This window comes from Oncorhynchus nerka, linkage group LG7 (assembly GCF_034236695.1).
Source record: "Oncorhynchus nerka isolate Pitt River linkage group LG7, Oner_Uvic_2.0, whole genome shotgun sequence".
Classification (NCBI taxonomy): Eukaryota; Metazoa; Chordata; class Actinopteri; order Salmoniformes; family Salmonidae; genus Oncorhynchus; species Oncorhynchus nerka.
The window spans coordinates 45,234,137-45,254,183 of record NC_088402.1 but is presented as its reverse complement, the minus strand read 5'-3'; the positions used below and the strand labels follow the sequence as shown (position 1 = coordinate 45,254,183).

Genomic DNA, 20,047 nt, shown 5'->3' with positions numbered 1-20,047 from the left:
AAACTTGACTGCTGACAGTCTCAAAATGTTTTGCATATGTCAACAGTAGACTAATTAAAGATAATACCAAAAGACCACTTTAAAGTTTTTGAGTGGTATTTTCCTTTTAAGCTTTCACTTTGGAGCCAATGAGATGAGCCTTCTCTATTAGGACCTGCCAAATTCTATTAAGTGACTTTTTGATGGGTCATTATTGGATCAACCCTCCACTGTAACACAATTACTGACGATTACACTGACGATTACGCACTAATGCAGTTGCCCAATCACAAGCAGCGCTGCACACTGAAGGAGATTGGTAGACACTGGCAACCCACTGACAGATCAGGCCTGGAGAAGGAAGTGGGACTTCATTTAGTGCTCCAATCGATCTGAAAATACCCCATGTTATTTAAGACCTTGCAATTTGATGCCCATGAAACAAATGAGACAGAATGAAAGATGAGATTATTTTTATTCTCATCTGATGTGTTCTTCTGTTTTATCCTGGAGATCTAAGTGTTCACATTAACACTGCCCAGTTTAGTCTGTTGGACCTTTCCTCCTTCGCTGTCACCATAGAATACCTCTGTCTGTTCACACACTCATTCCTTGTTGTCTCTCCTTGTAAAAGTCAGTCTCCCCCTCCTTCCTGGTCCCCCCTTTCAGTAAATGATGCCGTCTTTCTTTGCCTTTTCTGGGACTTGAGAGTGAAGGGTTATCTTCTCTCTGCCAGTAAATCAAACAGCCCTATATATCTGTATGTTCCTCTCTGTCACTCTCTGTAGGTTCAATCTCAGGTTGAATTATCCCATATTCCACTTTTCTTATTGCCCATCCTGCTCACCTTCACTTCTTATAGGTCTTTGAGAAAGCCTTATAGTTCAATACAATTGACTTCACCCTCTACAGTCCTTGAACCATGCATTTTTTGATTCTTCCCCCATAAACTCATCCCTCCCCATCCTGTTCCATTTCATCAGAGGTCCTTGATAGACTTCGATAGACCATCTTGAGATGTACTGTAGACATCTCCAAAGAACACCCCTCATCTTGACACGAGGGTCTGTTGTCCCTGACAATAGCCCTCTTAGACTGAGCCCCAAATCATTCCACATCCTGCTCTTTCTCCCCTACTTCTCCTCTCACTCTTAATATCTCCTCCTCCTCTGCCCCATCCTCTTCTTCCTCAGAAGAAGTCCTTGGAGGCGGCCTCCACAAAGTTGGGAGCGGACATGAGGATGGCGATGGTGCAGATGATGTTGAACACACTGAAGGCCACCAGGCAGAGCCGGTCGATGACTGCTGCCGCAAACTTCCACTGGTCGGCCACGCTCTCTGTCTCATCCTGCTCACGGAAGCGGTCCGCCATGTAACGCACCTCCTCCAGAATAGCCTGGAGCTGGGGGTCGCCTATACGCCCTCCTGAGTACTGTCCTCCACCCCCCATTCCGAAGACTCCGCCACTGGAAATGGTGCTAGGGCAGCCCACAGTGTCCGCGTTGGGGGTGGGGGGTGGCGGAGGGCTGCAGAATGGAGGGGGCAGATGGGGAGGGGGACTGCCTGCTACTCGAGGAGGCCCGGCCGAGATGCTGTAATTCTGGATGTGATCTGGGAGCAGTGGGGGGTCGTCCAGATTCTGGAAGCCAATGTAGAGCAGGTTTCCATTGTTGTTGGTGCTGGACTGGGCGTGAAGATGGGGATGACCCAAGTGCTGGGGGCCAGCCTGGAGAGGGACCAGGTTCTGGGGATGGAGTTGGTGGAGTGTGGGGTCTGGAGGGTTAAGGATGCTACCGCTCTGGGAGCTTGAGGAGCAGCGCCGTAGGTGGGGGGCGCAGGGTGGTCGCTCTGGGTCATCACTCTCCCCTGGGCGCTTCATACGTAGGAACCATGCTACCCACTGCAGTAGGACCACATTAACCTGAAAGGAGAATCAATCAGAGAAGGATGTTATAATATACACTGAGTGTACAAAACATTGAGAACACCTGCTCTTTCCATGACAGACTGACCAGGTGAAAGCTATGATCCGGTATTGATGTCACTTGTTAAATCCACTTCAACTCAATATTAGGAAGGTGTTCTTAATGTTTTGTACACTCAGTGTAGATGCATAGCAAGGGAGGTAAACACATCTAGTGAGGAATACACCTACACCTAAAAAGGGTAGTGCACTTGACAATACACTAGGGGAAAACCTTTCAGCTGGTAAAAGCTTGACACAGTGGGTGGTGTGTGCAGATGCTGGTATGTTCAACTTGACCTTTTGTATTCAACGCTACTTTCATGAGCACAAGAATGAGAAAATCACCTAAGGCAGGAAACCTTTATATAAAGCTTCATTTAAATTCTAACCATGGAATTAAAGTTAGACACCGGCATTTGTCTCCCCCTTAGGTGTCTTTTATCCCTTTTATATCTAGACAAAAACAAGTCCCAGCTTTGGGATGACGCTCACTTGGGTGAACCAATCACAAAACTTCAAAGTAATACTTTGGCATGTAATTCTCTCCATTCACTTGCTCTTCATCGCTTCATCATTTCACTAGCAATTTCTCCTCGCATGTTAAATCAGTTGGTGAAGACGTTTTCTAGCAAGCTATCAGTGTGCATATAATACTTCCACAAGTGGAGAGAGGCTAGGAAAAAAATATGAAATGCCGATCTTCGTTCTGAATGAGTTACAGCAGATCGTCTGCCCACTGCAACTTTTGAGGACACAAACACACACAAGTCCACTGCTTCTGGTCTGCGCTGCTATCTTGGTTTAACTATCTAAATGTAATAAATTAAATGGACAATTCTGTGAATTGTCTTGTGCAAGTTTTAAATTGACACACTACCTGTTAGCAAAGGTGTCAGATTGAGATGATGTGCAGGAGCTTGTTAGAATTTGTAGTATTGCATGATGTCTACAGTGCATTCGGGAAGTATTCAGACCCCTTCACTTTTTCCATAGTTTGTTACGTTACAGCTTTATTCTAAAATTGATGAGAAAAAACACAATTTAATCAGTATACACACAATACCCCATAATGACAAGGTATAAACAGGATTTTAGACAATAAAAAACAGTACATATATGTATTCAGACCCTTTACTCAGTACTTTGTTGAAGCACCTTTGGCAGCGATAACAGCCCAAGTCTTCTTTGGTATGACGCTACAAGCTTGGCACACCTGTATGTCGGGAATTTCTCCTATTCTTCTCTGCAGATCCTCTCAAGCTCGGTCAGGTTGGATGGGGAGCGTCGCTGCACAGCTTTTTTCAGGTCTCTCCAGAGATGTTCGATCAGGTTCAAGTCCGGACTGTGGCTGGGCCACTCAAGGACATTCAGAGACTTGTCCTGGAGCCACTTGCATTGTCTTAGCTGTGTGCTTAGGGTAGTTGTCCTATTGGAATGTGAACCTTTACCCCAATCTGAGGTCCTGAGCGCTCTGGAGCAGGTTTTCATCAAGGATCTCTCTGTACATTGCGATTAATCTTTCCCTCAAACCTGACTAGTCTCCCAGTCCCTGCTGTGGAAAAACATTCGCACAGAATGAGTCTGCCACCACCATGCTTCATCATAGCGATGGTGCCAGGTTTCCTCCAGATGTGAAGATTAGCATTCAGGCAAAAGACTTCCATTTTGGTTTCATCAGACCAGAGAATCTTGTTTCTCATGGTCTGAGAGTCCGGTTTTCACTTTGTCATTGTGGGGTATTGTGTGTAGATTGATGAGGAAACATTTTTATTTTAGACCATTTTAGAATAAGGCTGTAATGTAACAAAATGTGGAAAAAGTGAAGTGGTCTGAATACTTTCCGAATGCACTGTACTTTGACGCTAAATAGCATTTTCGAATCTGAGAGTAAATAGAGCCGTGAATATATTGATAAAAGTCAACTCCGAGAGAGATTTACATGATTATCAAAACGTCAGGGTAAGTGTTTCTATAATCCCCAATTGGAAAAATGAATGGTGGAAAAATGATTGGAACCATTTCCCCATTTGACCGCTAGGTTTTATGGGTATAATGACGACACCACTGTGGGCCTCTATAGTGTCTGTTGTTGTTGTGCAATTATTAACATTGCCGTTCGATGCCCTTCTCTGAACCCCCATCATTTATGTTGCTAATTGGCCAGCTGACTACCCAAAGTGGGCCATTTATCAGTGGGAAGACCTTGCAGATTGCATCAATCTATAAAGCATCTTCAACCCATCCATTCTCCTTCACTAAAACCCATTCTCTGAGTTGATGACATCAATAAATCTGTAAATGCCGTATCTGCCAAACAGGGGAAGCTGAGAGATGCATTTGGAAAAGCTTCAAGGTATTGCACAAAGTGAGAGACTGAGATAAGGCTAGAAACTACGTCAGACACAAGCCTACAGACCCAATGTATTATTGGGTCCAACCGAAAGGTATGGTACTGTTGATCTGAACTTGGACAGACTGCAAAGGAGTGAGGAGATGTATAGTGATTTGTTAGTATAAGTAGTTTAGAAGGACAAATACAGAGGGATGTGAAAATTAGAGATTGGAGGATGAAAATATGGAGAAAACTATAGAAAGAGGCATTGAAAGAATAGTCTACTACAGTTGGAGTGAAGGGCAGATAAAGAGGGTAGCAATTAAGGGGTTGAAGGTAGCATGGCGGCAGGTATTGAATCAGGCATTTTTGATTTGCGGTGGCATTTGCGCCTTTCGCCTTTGCGACCATAAAAAAAGAAAACACTTTAAAACAACAAAAAGTTGCACATCACATCATTCTGTTTTTTAATTGAACTGTTTATCAATGATAAACCACAATGCAAGTTCTTTATACTGCATAAAAATGTATGTTTATACAAGCAAATTGTTTAAAGCAAATTGGCTTGTCCCACAGTGATGAGTATAGTTGTAGTGACATGTTTTTGAGATTTAGAGATATCTATCGATTATTTAGAATGCTAGAAAGTAAATAAACGTAAAGTTTAAAAATGTTATGTCAATGTTACCTGCTTGTAAAACGCTCATTACAAAGATATAAATGGACCTTAAGCATTCCCTCCCTTTAATGTCTTACATTTGAGGACTCCATTGATCATTTGGTGTGTCTAAATACAAAGCGTCATTGGTGTTACTCAATTTAAATGAAGAAAAATTGTGAGCAAAATTATTAATCATATTACTTTGGTAACAACATGACCTTGGATTTGAGCATCTGTGGCCTCCATTTAAGAAAATCCTCAATTACCTCAAATTTGTCAATGGTGTTACATCATCGTTGTTACTACTCCTACTGGTGGTAGTGTTATTATAGTGGTACAAATGATTTAAAGTCATTAAGCTACCACATTAGTTGATTTACAATGGGAAGATGTACCCAAATACATTTGAAATAAAATACAAATCTAGAAAAATGATTCCAAAATGCCATGCCCAAAATGCCACTGCAATTCAAGAACGAACCGTAAGTGTTTTGCTAGTTGCAGCAAAGAGGAAATGGCTATACCAAAGGAGGATGGCAAACAAAAATAGTTGGCTTGTTAGCATTATCCATAACGGGAAAAACTGTAGCATTGTGATATACCAGGAGACCAGCCATGGAGGGATGGGTAAGCGCATACAGTGAAGCGTGATGTGTTTTCCAATGGGAAATGCTAAATAGTTAGTAATGACTGGTGGTAGGCTAGCGGTTAAGAGCGTTGGGCCAGTAACCAAAAGGTCTCTGGTTCGAATCCCCGAGCCGACTAGGTTAAAAAAAAATCAGTCTTTGCCCTTGAGCAAGGCACTTAACCCTAATTGCTCCTGTAAGTTTTTCTGGATAAGAGCGTCTGCTAAATGACTAAAATGTAACTGCATTTGGCTGGAGTAGACTGCATGAGCTCTGGCCTTACCCATTTGGGCATCTGTCCTCCGTTTGGGTCATGGTGATGATACTGCAGCACCACCGTTGTAGCTATGACTGACATCCCAACAATGATCATAGTACTGGCAAAGTACTGTCCTGAAAGGTGGGCAAAACAGGAGGAAAGAGACAAAACAATTAGAGTAGAGAGAGGAAGCCATTTGTAATAACAATGCTAACAGTGGTTCTTGCTGATCATGACTTGGCATTTTTCTTGGGCTTCAGTGGACTGCATTTGTGTTTTAGTAGCCATCTGTCTGGCTACAGGGAGCTCACCGTACATAATTTCCAGCAGCGAATCTTTCAGATTTATTTAGCCAATTACATTTAAGGACAACCAGATGGTTAGATCACCAGGGCCTGACAAACATTTGGGACAATTATTTCAAGTGCACACACACACACATTCTAGACTCTAACACGCATATAAGAACACACACACCTATGAGAGGGATGGAATCTGAAGTGGCTGGCATGATCTCTGCCACCAGCAACATGAAGACAGTGAGAGAGAGCAGCACAGTGATACCTGAAAAGAGAGCGGAAGATATTAAAAATGTATAAAACAGTGAGTGGATGCTGAGCACCATCTCCATAACTGACTAGGCTCTTGGGTTTTGAAATACTCAGTACAACTACAACACACACTACTTCCCCACACTTCTCACACATTTATTAACATCAGTGCCTCAATCAGTTTTGATCCCGGACAAGCCTACAGAAATCCACATTTGTAAAGATAAACTTTCTTATAGGCATCTCGTTTGACAAATACTTGATGGTCTCTACCAATCAAGCCAATGGTTATTCATTTCAATTGACTATGATTCGATTTGGTTCAATCTGATGCAAATTGCAAAGTGTGACAGAGTAATGTACCCAAAGTGAAATTACTTTACATTCCTCTTCTTCAATTGCCCTTAGTAAAGCCTTACTTCTAGCCCGCACATATGCTTACCCAATATTAGCAATCTATCTACCCCAGCTGTCTCTGTCCCCCCCCCAACTCCCTCCCTTCTCCATCTTCATTCATCAGATTTAATCTTCATCTCCTCCCATTACCTCTGTCCCACTCTTTTTTTTTTTTACCCACATTTTACAAGTGCTTTCTTGGCATAACTGGTACCGTCCAGAAGCAAGCCGATAAAACAAACATCTGTCAAGTGAGTCAGTCCTGTTCGCTCTATAGATAAAAAACGAATGTCCCTTCAAGGGTTGAGAGGAAATCAGAAAATCACTTTTAGGAATGTCACAGTAAGAAATGGACATTGGCTTTCATTTAAGCAATATGCTTATCTTGGCTAGCCTGGTTGATACCAAACTCCCAAGTCCTCCTTACGTGAGCGGCTGGGGAGGCTCCTTTGATGTTGTTGGCACAATCAATGCGCTTCAAATGCCACCCTATTCCCCATACAGTGCACTTCTTTTGGCCAGAGCCCTGGTCAAAAGTAGTAGACTATAAAGGGAATGAGATGCCATTTGGGATGCAGATGGAGCCTCAATAATGAAGGTTGCTGTGCTTTTACACTGGTTTGTTCCACTCCTACATCTCTCTCGCTGTAACACCCCCACACACAAATAGGCTGTGAGCGCTGACCCCTTGCTTTACAACTGCTCGTTTTCAAATCCAAATAGCAAGAGTTTTCAATGCCCCTCGGGTCATTTTTGGGGGGGTAATAACCAATCGGTGCCAAAGCACAAAACTGGGAGCATTTCTACCCTTATCATGAGACTCGATTTAGAGTTAAGAAAACAGCCTCTCCACACTACGATAGGTATTCGGTACATAGCTTGTGTTGTACAGTCTGGCTGATACCAGGCTATGTTGTATCTTGGCACTTAATTCCTTAAAACCTGTTCATCAAGCATGGTGTCAAGCTGAATTCCTAGAAGGCTGTGTGTATGCTCTCACTCCCTAATCAATTCCTGGGCTTAATTACATCAATATGTTAATTGGCTGTGGTGTGTAATACAATGCAGCGTAATGCATCCTCAAATTAGGTTAAAACGTTTCACATCCCCAAAGTTCTTCTAGGTCTTCTTTGTTCTCCTCCACTTTTTTTAGTTTTTTTTCTAGAATCAATCTACTCTCCCTACTTCCCCCACGTCCTTTTCTTATTCCGCCCTATACTCTCTAATGCATTTCCTCCTCTCCATGCTGCTGTCCACCATCCTCTCCTCTCTGTGTTCCTTCTAGAAAAATAAGCTTAGTCTATTCTATCACTCTTAGATCATGTTCTCCTATCTGCTCACCCAGAGAGATCTTCTCTCCAGAGTCGGCAGGCAGTAGGAAGATGAGCAGGGTCATGGAGGACAGCAGCACACAGGGAATGAGCAAGTTTAGAGCGTAGTAGAGAGTGCGCCGGCGGATGGTCACAACGAACGTCACGTCAGGGTAGGGCTCCTTACAACAGTCATAGAACACCTCGTTACGAGTACCTGGCACTCCTTGAGAGAGGAAAAAAAGAGTAAAGGAGAGAATACATTTTTTTTTAAATAAAAGTTGAAGTTGAGTTGACAATGAAGTTGAGAAATTGATAACAGAAATATAGGAGGGAAATTCCAACCCCACTGACCCACTAGGTCCCACTCCCCGTTGGACATGTACCCGGAGATGTCGGCCTCATTCATTTGTAGGTCCATCAGCCAGCCATCGTACGTCCACGAGCCAAACTTCATCTCACACTTTTGGATGTCGAAGGGGAACCAACGTACGTCCACGTTACATGTGCTCATGAAAATCCCTAACAGACGTGGAAAGAGATTGATTAAAAGTGAGGCAAAGAGTGAAGTATAAGAAATATAGACACTTTCCTGTGCACAGGGCGATTTGAAGAGAGAATGAGAGACATTTTACTTTTTGTCCACATATACTCTTGAAGAAAATATGTACTTGCATATACAGTCGTGGCCAAAAGTTTTGAGAATGACACAAATATTAATTTCCACAAAGTCTGCTGCTTCAGTGTCTTTAGATATTTTTGTCAGATGTTACTATGGAATACTGAAGTATAATTACAAGCATTTCATAATGTCAAAGGCCTTTATTGACAATTAAATGAAGTTGATGCAAAGAGTCAATATTTGCAGTGTTGACCCTTCTTCTTCCAGACCTCTGCAATCCACCCTGGCATGCTGTCAATTAACATCCTGACTGATGGCAGCCCATTCTTGCATAATCAATGCTTGGAGTTTGTCAGAATTTGTGGGTTTTTGTTTGTCCACCCGCCTCTTGAGGATTGACCACAAGTTCTCAATGGGATTAAGGTCTGGGGAGTTTCCTGGCCATGGATCCAAAATAAAATATAATGTTTTGTTCCCCGGCCACTTAGTTATCACTTTTGCCTTATGGCAAGGTGCCCCATTATGCTGGGAAAGTCCCCAAACTGTTCCTGGATGGTTGGGAGAAGTTGCTCTCGGAGGATGTGTTGGTACCATTCTTTATTCATGGCTGTGTTCTTAGGCAAAATTGTGAGTGAGCCCACTCCCTTGGCTGAGAAGCAACCCCACCCATGAATGGTCTCAGGATGCTTTACTGTTGGCATGACACAGGACTGATGGTAGCGCTCACCTTGTCTTCTCCGAACAAGCTTTTTTCCGGATGCCCCAAACAATCGGAAAGGGGATTCATCAGAGAAAATTACTTTACCCCAGTCCTCAGCAGTCCAATCCCTGTACCTTTTGCAGAATATCAGTCTGTCCCTGATGTTTTTCCTGGAGAGAAGTGGCTTCTTTGCTGCACTTCTTGACACCAGGCCATCCTCCAAAAGACTTTGCCTCACTGTGCGTGCAGATGCACTCACACCTCCCTGCTGCCATTCCTGAGCAAGCTCTGTACTGGTGGTGCCCCGATCCCGCAGCTGAATCAACTTTAGGAGACGGTCCTGGCGATAGACGGTCCTGGCTTGCTAGACTTTCTCCACCAATCTAATACTTTAAGATTTTTGGGAAGTAGTGAGGGGGAGAATCTCAATTGCACACTCCTCGGGTCCTCTCTCCTCGCGTCCTTCTCAAAACCCATTGGAGGAGAAGGTCAGATGGGCGGGACCTCTGGCTTTCTCATCCAATGGGTTTTGAAAATTAGGTGAGGAGAGAGAGGATGCGATATTCTCCCAATGAGTACACTTCAGGAGAATGGAGATATAGTGCGATATAGAGAGTTACACTGATCTTTACTCTGCAGTCAACATTTTCATTATACAGAAACACACACAAAGTACTACATTATTGATGCACACAGGGGGAAACACAGAGATGACACACCAAGTACTACACAGTTTAGATTGCTGGCAATGACCCCTATTGAGTTTTCCAGTAGAGCACAAAACCACAATGCCATAGTAGCCAAACAGCACTCAAAAACATTAATTATGAGACACAAGGCATGCAAATAAGGGACAACCATGTGGTTAGAAAAGCCATTTGAATGGGTTAGCTGATTTTCTGAAAATGCAACCAGAAGTTGACGATCAAACCAATACTAAATTAAATCCAGTATTGATTATAAAATGTAGTCATCACATAAACATAAAATGTCTAATACAAGATTTATTTTGGGGGGGGAATCACACATAATGTCATCTCCAGGGTTGAGATCACTATTTTCTCTTTCTATGTTTTTAATAAATGTAATTTAACTAGGCAAGTCAGTTAAGAACAAATTCTTAATGACAATGACGGCCTACCGGGGAACAGTGGGTTAACTGACTTGTTCAGGGGCAGAATGACAGATTTATACCTTGTCAGCTCGGCAATTATATCCAGCAACCTTTGGGTTACTGGCCCAATGCTCTAACCACTAGGCTACCTGTCGCCCCAGGTAACCTTTGTGATGGCCTACCTTGACTTTGTTGTCATTAAGCCATTTTGCCACAACTTTGGAAGTATGCTTGGGGTCATTGTCCATTTGGAAGACCCATTTGCGACCAAGCTTTAACTTCCTGACTGATGTCTTGAGATGTTGCTTCCATATGTCCACATAGTTTTCCTCCCTCATGATGCCATCTATTTTGTGAAGTGCACCAGTCCCTCTTGCAGCAAAGCTTCCCCACAACATGATGCTGCCACCCCCGTGCTTCACGGTTGGGATGGTGTTCTCTCCAAAAAGTACCATCTTTGTCCCCATGTGCAGTGGCTTTTTTTAATAGCGGTTTTGGAGCAGTGACTTCTTCCTTGCTGAGCGGCCTTTCAGGTTATGCCGATATAGGACTCGTTTTACTGTGGATATAGATACTTTTGTACCTGTTTTCTCCAGCATCTTCACAAGATCCTTTGCTGTTGTTCTGGGATTGATTTGCACTATTCGCACCAAAGTACGTTCATCTCTAGGAGACAGAATGCGTGTCCTTCCTGAACGGTATGACGGCTGCATGATCCCATGGTGTTTATACTTGCATACTATTGTTTGTACAGATGAACGTGGTACCTTTAGGCATTTGGAAATTGCTCCCAAGGATGAACCATACTTGTGGAGGTCTACAATGTTCTTTCTGAGGTCTTGGGTGATTTCTTTTGATTTCCCCATGATGTCAAGGAAAGAGGCACTGAGTTTGAAGGTAGGCCTTGAAATACATCCACAGGTACACCTCCAATTGACTCAAAGTATGTCAATTAGCCAATCAGAAGCTTTTAAAGCCATGACATAATTTTCCAAGCTTTTTAAAGGCACAGTCAACTTAGTGTATGTAAACTTCTGACCCACTGAAATTGTGATACAGTGAATTAGAAGTGAAAGAATCTGTCTGTAAACAATTGTTGGTAAAATTACTTGTGTCATGCACAAAGTAGATGTCCTAACCAATTTACCAAAACTATAGTTTGTTAACAAGAAATTTGTGGAGTGGTTGAAAAACAAGTTTTAATGACTCCAACCTAAGTGTATGTAAACTTCCGACTTCAACTGTATATATATATATATATATATATATATATATATATATATATATATATATATATACAAACAGAGTGGGAAAGAGAAAAAGAGACTCACCTGGAGGGAGATACTCTGCGAAGCCACTGGAGTTAACCAGCACATTGGTCTTAAAGGTAGAGTCAAAGTCATCGTCTGCACTGAGAAAGGAGAAAGGAAAGGGTGGATGGAACTCTAAACTGTAGTGTTTAAAGCAGAAAACGCATGCATGTAAATGTGTTGCATGACGACGTGATATAGCTATAGGTGTATTACCTGTTATAGAGGAGGATGTCTGGCGTCCACACCTGGTCAGTTGTGAACCGAAGGTTTTTCACTCCAGGGTATTCAGATTGGTTCCACTGAAGATAATGGTCAAACCAGCTCTGGAAGACAGACTCAAACTGGATATATTGGACAAGGTAATTGATTTCAACGTGAACAGAATATACACTGAGTGTACAAAACATTAAGGACACCTTCCTAATATTGAGTTGCACCCCTACCTTTGCCCTCAGAACAACCTCAATTCATTGGGGCATGGACTCTACAAGGTGTCGAAAGCATTCCACAGGGCTGCTGACCCATGTTAACTCCAATGCTTCCCACAATTGTGTCAAGTTGGCTGGACGTCCTTTGGGTGGTGGACCACTTGATATTCATGGGAAACTGTTGATCATGAAAAACCCAGCAGCGTTGCAGTTCTTGATACAAACTGGTATGCCTGGCACTTACTACCATACCACGTTCAAAGGCACTTAAATCTTGTGTCTTGCCCAATCACCGTCTGAATGGCACACATACACAATCCATGTCTCAAATCTTTAAAATCCTCTCCTCACCTTCATCTACACTGATTGAAGTTGATTTAACAAGTGACATCAATAAGGGATCACCTTATTTCACCTGGATTCACCTGGTCAGTCTATGTCATGTCAAGAGCAGGTGTCCTTAATGTTTTGTTCACTCAGTGTATAACAGAAGGTCCCCTGAGATACATTTACTCTCACTTCGACAGCTGTATACTCTTACTTGAAGCTGTGCCGTGCTTACCATCCGAAGCCAGATGTTAGTGGTGACGACCTGATTCTTCTCATCCTGTAAGATGTGAACCTTTTTTAAGTAAATTCTTATTCTGAGGACCTAGTGTATATTGAGAGACTTAACTCAAAGAATTGTGTATAAAAAAAAAATTAAAAAAATAGGTGCAGTGGATGATTTACTTTTACAGACAGGCAGGTGGGCACAGGTATTGACGAAGGCGCAGACCGATAAAAATAACGTAAATGTAATCTGAACATTGATGATCCCTACCACATCCATGATCTGCATCAGACTGATAGAGAAGAAGACGGTGAGGGAGTGGGAATCGTTGCCCACCGGCCTCTCCATACGATTGTAGTCCTTCAGTAGGTTCTTCAACAGGGTCCTCTGGTGAGGGCCCTGCACCGACACTGAGAGAAGAACGGAGGAGAGGGAGATGGAAGGAAAAGGAGAGCAGGGGATTTCAGAAGAGAGGTGACAGAAATAGAAGGTATCAAAAAGCTGTAGACAAGTAACCTATTCCAGACTGGTCTGCACGTTTTAAAGTTTGATTGGCATTTCTAGCTTAAACGGTTGAAGACTACTGTAGTAGCGAACTGGAATTTTTCCCATTCAAGTCTATGGCTCCTGAAATGCATTTAGATATATGCAAATATGGTTGTAGTGGGAAAAGTCTCATTACTATCGAAATGTTTTTTTCGAGCAACAGTACCAGGACCAGTCTGCATGCTATAAAGTAGTTTTGGTGTTGGTAGCTTTAACGGTTGCGTATCCAAATACTTCCCATTCAAGCTTATTGAGCTTTTATGCACATTTGAAACAGTTATAGTTCAAAAAGTGTAAATGGTATCAAAAAGCTGTTGACAAGCACACCATTCCAGACTGGTCAGCACATTTTAAAGTTTGAACGATGCAAACTTTTACGTTGTGGCCATTGAAATGCATGGCCATTGAAATGCATTGGGATTCATGCAAATGTTGTTGTGGTGTGAAAAGTATCGGTAGTATCAACAAGTTTCTTTCAAGCACACTGCGGACAGTCAGCCTGCACGTTGTAAAGTTGTTTTGGTATTGGTAGCTTTTATGGGAGCGGAAGGAGAATAATAATAAGGATGAACAGTTTCTAAAGTTGTGCTTTGCTTTCAGCAAGCACACCTAATTAATGAATAATAAAGCAGTTTTGTGTAAAACCCCTGAAGCACTAAAAATGTATGTAGTGTGAATCATTAAATAAGGCAGGCTAAGGATTTGTTTCAAGAAAGTGTTGCGTGACTCATCTAGAAATGTAGAATTTTACTGACGATTATATCTTCGATGCGTTTCTGTTTTAGTACTCAAATTAGGAGGACGAGCTGAACGTAATGGTGGGAATGGAATTCATGGAATGGTATCGAACACATCAAACATGGTTTCCATCAGTTTGATTCCATTGACTCCATTCCAGCCATTATTATGAGCCGTCCTCCCCTCAGCAGCCTCCTGTGCATTCAAATACTGTAGGACCAACATCTTGCACTGCATTAGAACGTGCAGTATGATGTATTACTGCTGTGTATGCTTCTAACTCAAGTCTGTGGGTATTAAATATTTTTTGAGGTCGACTTAGCATCTTTTGTCAGCTTGTAGCTGTTGTGTATGGTTTTGTCAGCTTGTAGCTGTTTTGTGTGATTTTGGCAGCTGTATTTGCTGTTAGCTTTTAACCTCATAGGCCCATAACCGTAGCTGTTATGTTCTCCCGATATGTGTGTTGCTGTTGTGTGTCATTTCAGATCCATTTGGTGTACAAACAGACGTTAAGAGCGCTTTCAGTGGTCTGTGTACTTCTAGCTGACGCTATTATCCTTTACCACTGTGTGTCAATAGCCAAAGGAGAATCTGGTATCACCGGGAAAGTATCAAGAATCTCTACAAAAGGTTGCGGTCTGGAAATGATTTATAATTTTGCACTGAGAGGAAAGTTCACTGTCTCTTTAATCTAATTCCAGGGTAAGCAGCCTCTGATATACTGTAGTAATACCTTTAATTTCCCTTAGTAACCTATCTCTTCCTCTGCTTACAGCACATCTACTCTCTTTACTACAGAAACATGTCCATAACAGCATAACAAGGGAGCAAGATCGAACCAGATCTATAATGGTGTTCAATTGAAATGACACCATTCAATTGACGTGAACACCACTGACAGTTGTCTGTTCCCTGCTGGTTCAATCCTATAAATACTGCACTTTCTGTCAACAGGGATTTGGAGAAAATAGAGGGGAGAGAGTGAGGGATCAAGGTTTTTACATTTACGATTGCAGCATAAAATCCTTCCCTAGTAAAGCATTTATCCCCATCTCTCTCAATTTATAAACCGGCTCTCTTTCTTTTTATGTCTGTCCCCGCGATAAACATGTATTTTACATTGAGCACCACGTCACATCAGGCTCTGAATAACAGATGTATTAACTATGCACACAGGTAGGCATGTACACGCAGACAAACATAAAACAAGAGCACAAACACTGACCGAACACAACAAACTCGCACACAAATACACCGACACTTCTCATTCGCCCTCTCCTCCTTTACAGTGATATTTTCCTAGTCTTTCCCTCTGGCTTTGTAACTCTAATCTTTCAATGTAGTCAGAGAGAGTAGATAGAGAGGCAGACCTACCCTGGACCAAAGCAGAGAATCCACAGACAACCAGAACCACAGAGCACCACATTTCTAATGGATAGGAATCGGAGAAGAGTGCAGCTGAGACAGGGATAAGAGGAGAAGAGGCACGGACAGGAGGGTTGGATTCAGAGGCTGGAATATCCCTGATTTGCATCCACAAAGCATCAGAAGGAATGAATAATTGAATCAGAGAGAGAAAGACAGAGATATGGGTGGCAGGCAGTGAGGTACGGAGCCTAAGTTTGCACACGCCGTCTGGAAAAATGCAGTGAATGAGTGGAGGAAAAAAACAACTGATTCTACACAAGCCAGCCCCCCCTCTCTCTCTTTCTCTGTTGCTCTCTCTCCTTATCCTCCCTCCCTTACTGTGTCCCTCTGCTTCCCTGGGAGGTGGAGTCTAGAAGGAAACCGTGAGAGGAAATAAGGGATGTGGAAGAGTGGAAAAAGAGAGGGGGAGCCTCAACTGACCTTTTTGAGAAAAATAGTCCGACCTGATTGATTTGTGTCAACATCTTAATTGACAACATTACAGAATATTTGTATCTATTCCATTAGTTCCGTGTGTGTGTACAAACATTCCTCTTGGGTCCAATCTCCAGATTTGTCTGTGCTGCACAGTGATATACACAGTCTACTGATGGAGAGGAGAACTAGCCTGTGTGAGTGAGCGAGGTGATAGATAGGTGAGTGATTTGGCTGGGTTGTGTGTGGTGTGGTGGGGAAGTAGCTCTGTCAATGAGGGTGACAGGGGGAGTTGAATTAGCAGGAGGGATGGACTTGTATAATTGAGAAAGTGCTGGGCTCTGCATGGGGGCCCAGTAATGTGCATAGTTGGACTCCACTCCTCACTCGTGCTCATGTAGTGCTGATGCAGGGAAGGAGAGAAACCGAGGGGGAAAGAAAGATAGAGACTGTAGAATAGAATATCCTATTACTTCTGCTGCCTTTCGCTATCCATGGCTTATGGGGAGTTGTCAGGCCTCTCCTGTGCCCTAGAGGCACATATTCACGCATGGGTGCACACAATGATGAATGGCCCGTAGAATGGGGGTGGAAAGCATTGGTATCGGTTAAGTAAAGAAAACTGCACCAAGCATGAAACAACAAGGATATACAGGTAACTGCCAAAATAAAGGAAACACCAACATAATAGGGCGTTGGGCCATGACGAGCCACCAGAACAGCTTCAATGCACCTTGGCATAGATTCTACAAGTGTCTTAAACCATACGACACCATTCTTCCACAAAATAAAACCATAATTTGGTGTTTTGGTGGTGGAAAACGCTGTCTCAGGCACCCCTCCAGAATCTCCCGTAAGTGTTTCAATTGGGTTGAGATCTGATGACTGAGACATACACGCACACACACCATTTAAACCCCCTATGCTCTTTTGAGACCCCTCTTTCAAAGTTACTGAGATCTCTTCTTCTAGCCATGGCATCCAAAAATAATGGGCAACAGGGCATTTTTGGGATGTTTACATTTAAATTGCTTAATTAACTTAGGAACCACACCTGTGTGGAAGCACCTGCTTTCAATATACCTTGTATCCCTGATGTTGTCAAATATTTCCTTTATTTTAGCAGTTACCTGTATGGTGCACAACTGTAATAGGCTATGTAAGAAGATTCATGTTGAATCTACATACCTCCATCATTAGAATGTGTACAGAATTAATTAAAGTCTGATTCAAATATGGTGTCAAATATGGTGCCTGTCCTATTACGCACTATTGTATTGTGCCAAAATCAAAACCATGATGCCTCATAAAAATATGCGTGTCAGCCACTAGGGTGTGGGTGACATCTGGTGGTTTGTACAAGAACTACATTCAGGGTAAAGATAAATATTTCTGACCAACCTGTAATGAGTTGAGGGGAGAGGAGAGCAGGAGGGTAATGAGGAGGAGGAGAAGATCAAGAGAATGATAAAGAATATGAAAACAATGAGTAGTGGCTTTTGTAAAACAATTGCTCATGAAAAAAAACAATTGATATGGAAGCTGAATAAATCAAATAATTTTCATTATGAAGATTAGGTGGATGCTGCTGGCGATGATTTCACTAGGGAAGAATAGTTAATCCCATTGATTACTGAGTGTTACCCGGCCTCTCACAATGGAACCATGACTACGTCTCAAATTGCACCCCAATTCCCCAATGTAGTGCACTATGTTTCACCAGGGCCCATAGGGTTCTGGTCAAAATAGTGCACAATACAGGGAATAGGGTGTCGTTTGGGGACGCACACAATTAGTCATTGTGCTGTGTGTTTTTAATTACTCTCTTGATTGGATTAGGGCATTATACTACGCTGACGACTCCCACTTAATAGGGTATTATCAATAACAAGTATATAATCATACAGTTGTAGTCGGAAGTTTACATACGTCATAAGTCATTAAAACTTGTTTTTCAACCACTCCACAAATTTCTTTTTAACAAACTATAGTTTTGACAAGTCTGTTAGGACATCTACTTTGTGCATAACACAAGTCATTTTTCCAAAAATTGAAAAAGACAGACAGTTTCACAATTCCAGTGGATCAGAAGTTTGCATACACTAAGGTGACTGTGCCTTTAAACAGCTTGGAAAATTCCAGAAAATTATGTAATGGCTTTAGAAGCTTCTGATAGGCTAATTGACATCATTTGAGTCAATTGGAGGTGAACCTGTGGATGTATTTCAAGGCCTACCTTCAAACTCAGTGCCTCTTTGCTTGATATCATGGAAAATAAAAAGAAATCAGCCAAGACCTCAGAAATAAACTGTAAACCTCCACAAGTCTGGTTCATCCTTGGGAGCTATTTCCAAACGCCTGAAGGTACCACGTTCATCTGTACAAACAATAGTACGCAAGTATAAACACCATGGGACCACGCAGCCGTCATACGTCTAAGGAAGGAGACGTGTTCTGTCTCCTAGAGATGAACGTACTTTGGTGCGAAAAGTGCAAAACCAGTCCCAAAAGGACAGCAAAGGACCTTGTGAAGATCCTGGAGGAAACAGGTACAAAAGTATCTATATCCACAGTAAATCGAGTCCTATATCGACATAACCTGAAAGGTCGCTCAGCAAGGAAGAAGCCACCGCTCCAAAACCACCAATAAAAAAGCCAGACTCCAGTTTGCAACAGCACATAGGGACAAAGATCGTACTTTTTGGAGAAATGTCCTCTGGTCTGATGAAACAAAAATAGAACTGTTTGGCCATAATGACCATCGTTATGTTTGGAGAAAAAAGGGGGAGGCTTGCAAGCCGAAGAACACCATCCCAACCGTGAAGCACAGGGGTGGCAGCATCATGCTGTGGTGGTGCTTTGCTGCCGGAGCGACTGGTGCACTTCACAAAATAGATGGCATCATGAGGGAGGACAATTATGTGGATATATTGAAGCAACATCTCAACACATCAGTCAGGAAGTTAAAGCTTGGTCGCAAATGGGTCTTCCAAATGGACAATGACCCCAAGCATACTTCCAAAGTTGTGGCAAAATGGCTTAAGGACAACAAAGTCAAGGTATTGGAGTGGCCATAACAAAGCCCTGACCTCAATCGTATAGAAAATGTGTGGGCAGAACTGAAAAAGCGTGTGCGAGCAGGAAGGCCTACAAACCTGACTCAGCTACACCAGCTCCGTGGAAGGCTACCCAAAATGTTTGACCCAAGTGAAACAATTTAAAGGCAATTCTACCAAATACTAATTGAGTGTATGTAAACTTCTGACCCACTGGGAATGTGATGAAAGAAATAAAAGCTGAAGTGAATCATTCTCTCTACTATTATTCTGACATTTCACATTCTTAAAATAAAGTGGTGACCCTAACTGACCTAAGACAGGGAATTGTTACTAGGATTAAATGTCAGGAATTGTGAAAAACTGAGTTTAAATGTATTTGGCTAAGGTGTATGTAAACTTCTGACTTCAACTGTATCTGCTGCATTTTCAAAGTAGCCTTTTCCTGATTGACGAATGCCTTTCACCTGTCTCATTGCATACTTCTAGTAGGCTACTATCTCGATTTGAGTATGTGTTGTATTTTGATTTTACAATACCTGTCTTTATCCTCCTCTCTCCAACCCTCCTTGACTTCCTCTGTTAACTGGAGCCCCATCTGCCCATCTGTAAGTATTAATAGATGGAATTAAATGTTGGTGAATGTCATTGTTATGACTTTAATTCCAAAACCATTTCCCTCTCCACATTGTCAGGCTAAAGGGTGACATATTTCATTAGCCCGAAAGTATCAGATCTCTGACTCTCAAACCAATTTGATTAATCTGTCATATTTCTATAATCTCCTCCCCTGCATTCATACACAGGACCATCACGCACTCTCTTAGATTAAATGGGAAATGATCCAAATTGCCAGCTTGGCGAGCTCCCATGACCATAATAAAAATAAAACCCAATAAAATAGTAATTCTTATCACTCAATAAAACTAAATGTCAACTATTCTTCCCTTATTCAACACATACACAAACACACAAGGAGAAACAGGGGAAAGAACTGTCAAACTTTATGAATTATTCTGTCAGATGACAAATACTTTGCCATGCAACCGGGGGAC

At 42.2% G+C, this 20,047-nt stretch overlaps 2 protein-coding genes across 3 annotated transcripts in view; one reads left to right on the top strand and one right to left on the bottom strand.

Annotated features, from left to right (window-relative positions):
• Window positions 1–5,014, top strand: part of snx27a (sorting nexin 27a) — a 53,538-nt gene extending 48,524 nt beyond the window's left edge. The window contains exon 13 of one of the 2 annotated variants that reach the window (XM_065020546.1): window positions 1,176–5,014. In XM_065020546.1, the coding sequence (XP_064876618.1) occupies window positions 1,176–1,408 (233 nt within the window). In that variant the 3' untranslated portion in view covers window positions 1,409–5,014. Of the gene's footprint in view, window positions 1–1,172 lie in introns of both variants that reach the window. The other variant, XM_065020545.1, reaches the window with a different exon arrangement.
• LOC115131776 (neuronal acetylcholine receptor subunit alpha-7-like) lies at window positions 1,458–13,538 on the bottom strand. The gene is made up of 10 exons (XM_065021069.1): window positions 13,523–13,538; window positions 13,081–13,220; window positions 12,043–12,170; window positions 11,848–11,927; window positions 8,435–8,602; window positions 8,112–8,306; window positions 6,301–6,387; window positions 5,848–5,957; window positions 1,550–1,900; window positions 1,458–1,505 (listed from the first exon to the last, which is right to left on the bottom strand). Exons 1-10 carry the CDS (start codon window positions 13,536–13,538, stop codon window positions 1,458–1,460), a joined length of 1,323 nt encoding a protein of 440 aa, XP_064877141.1.
• Window positions 13,539–20,047: the final 6,509 nt, after the last annotated feature.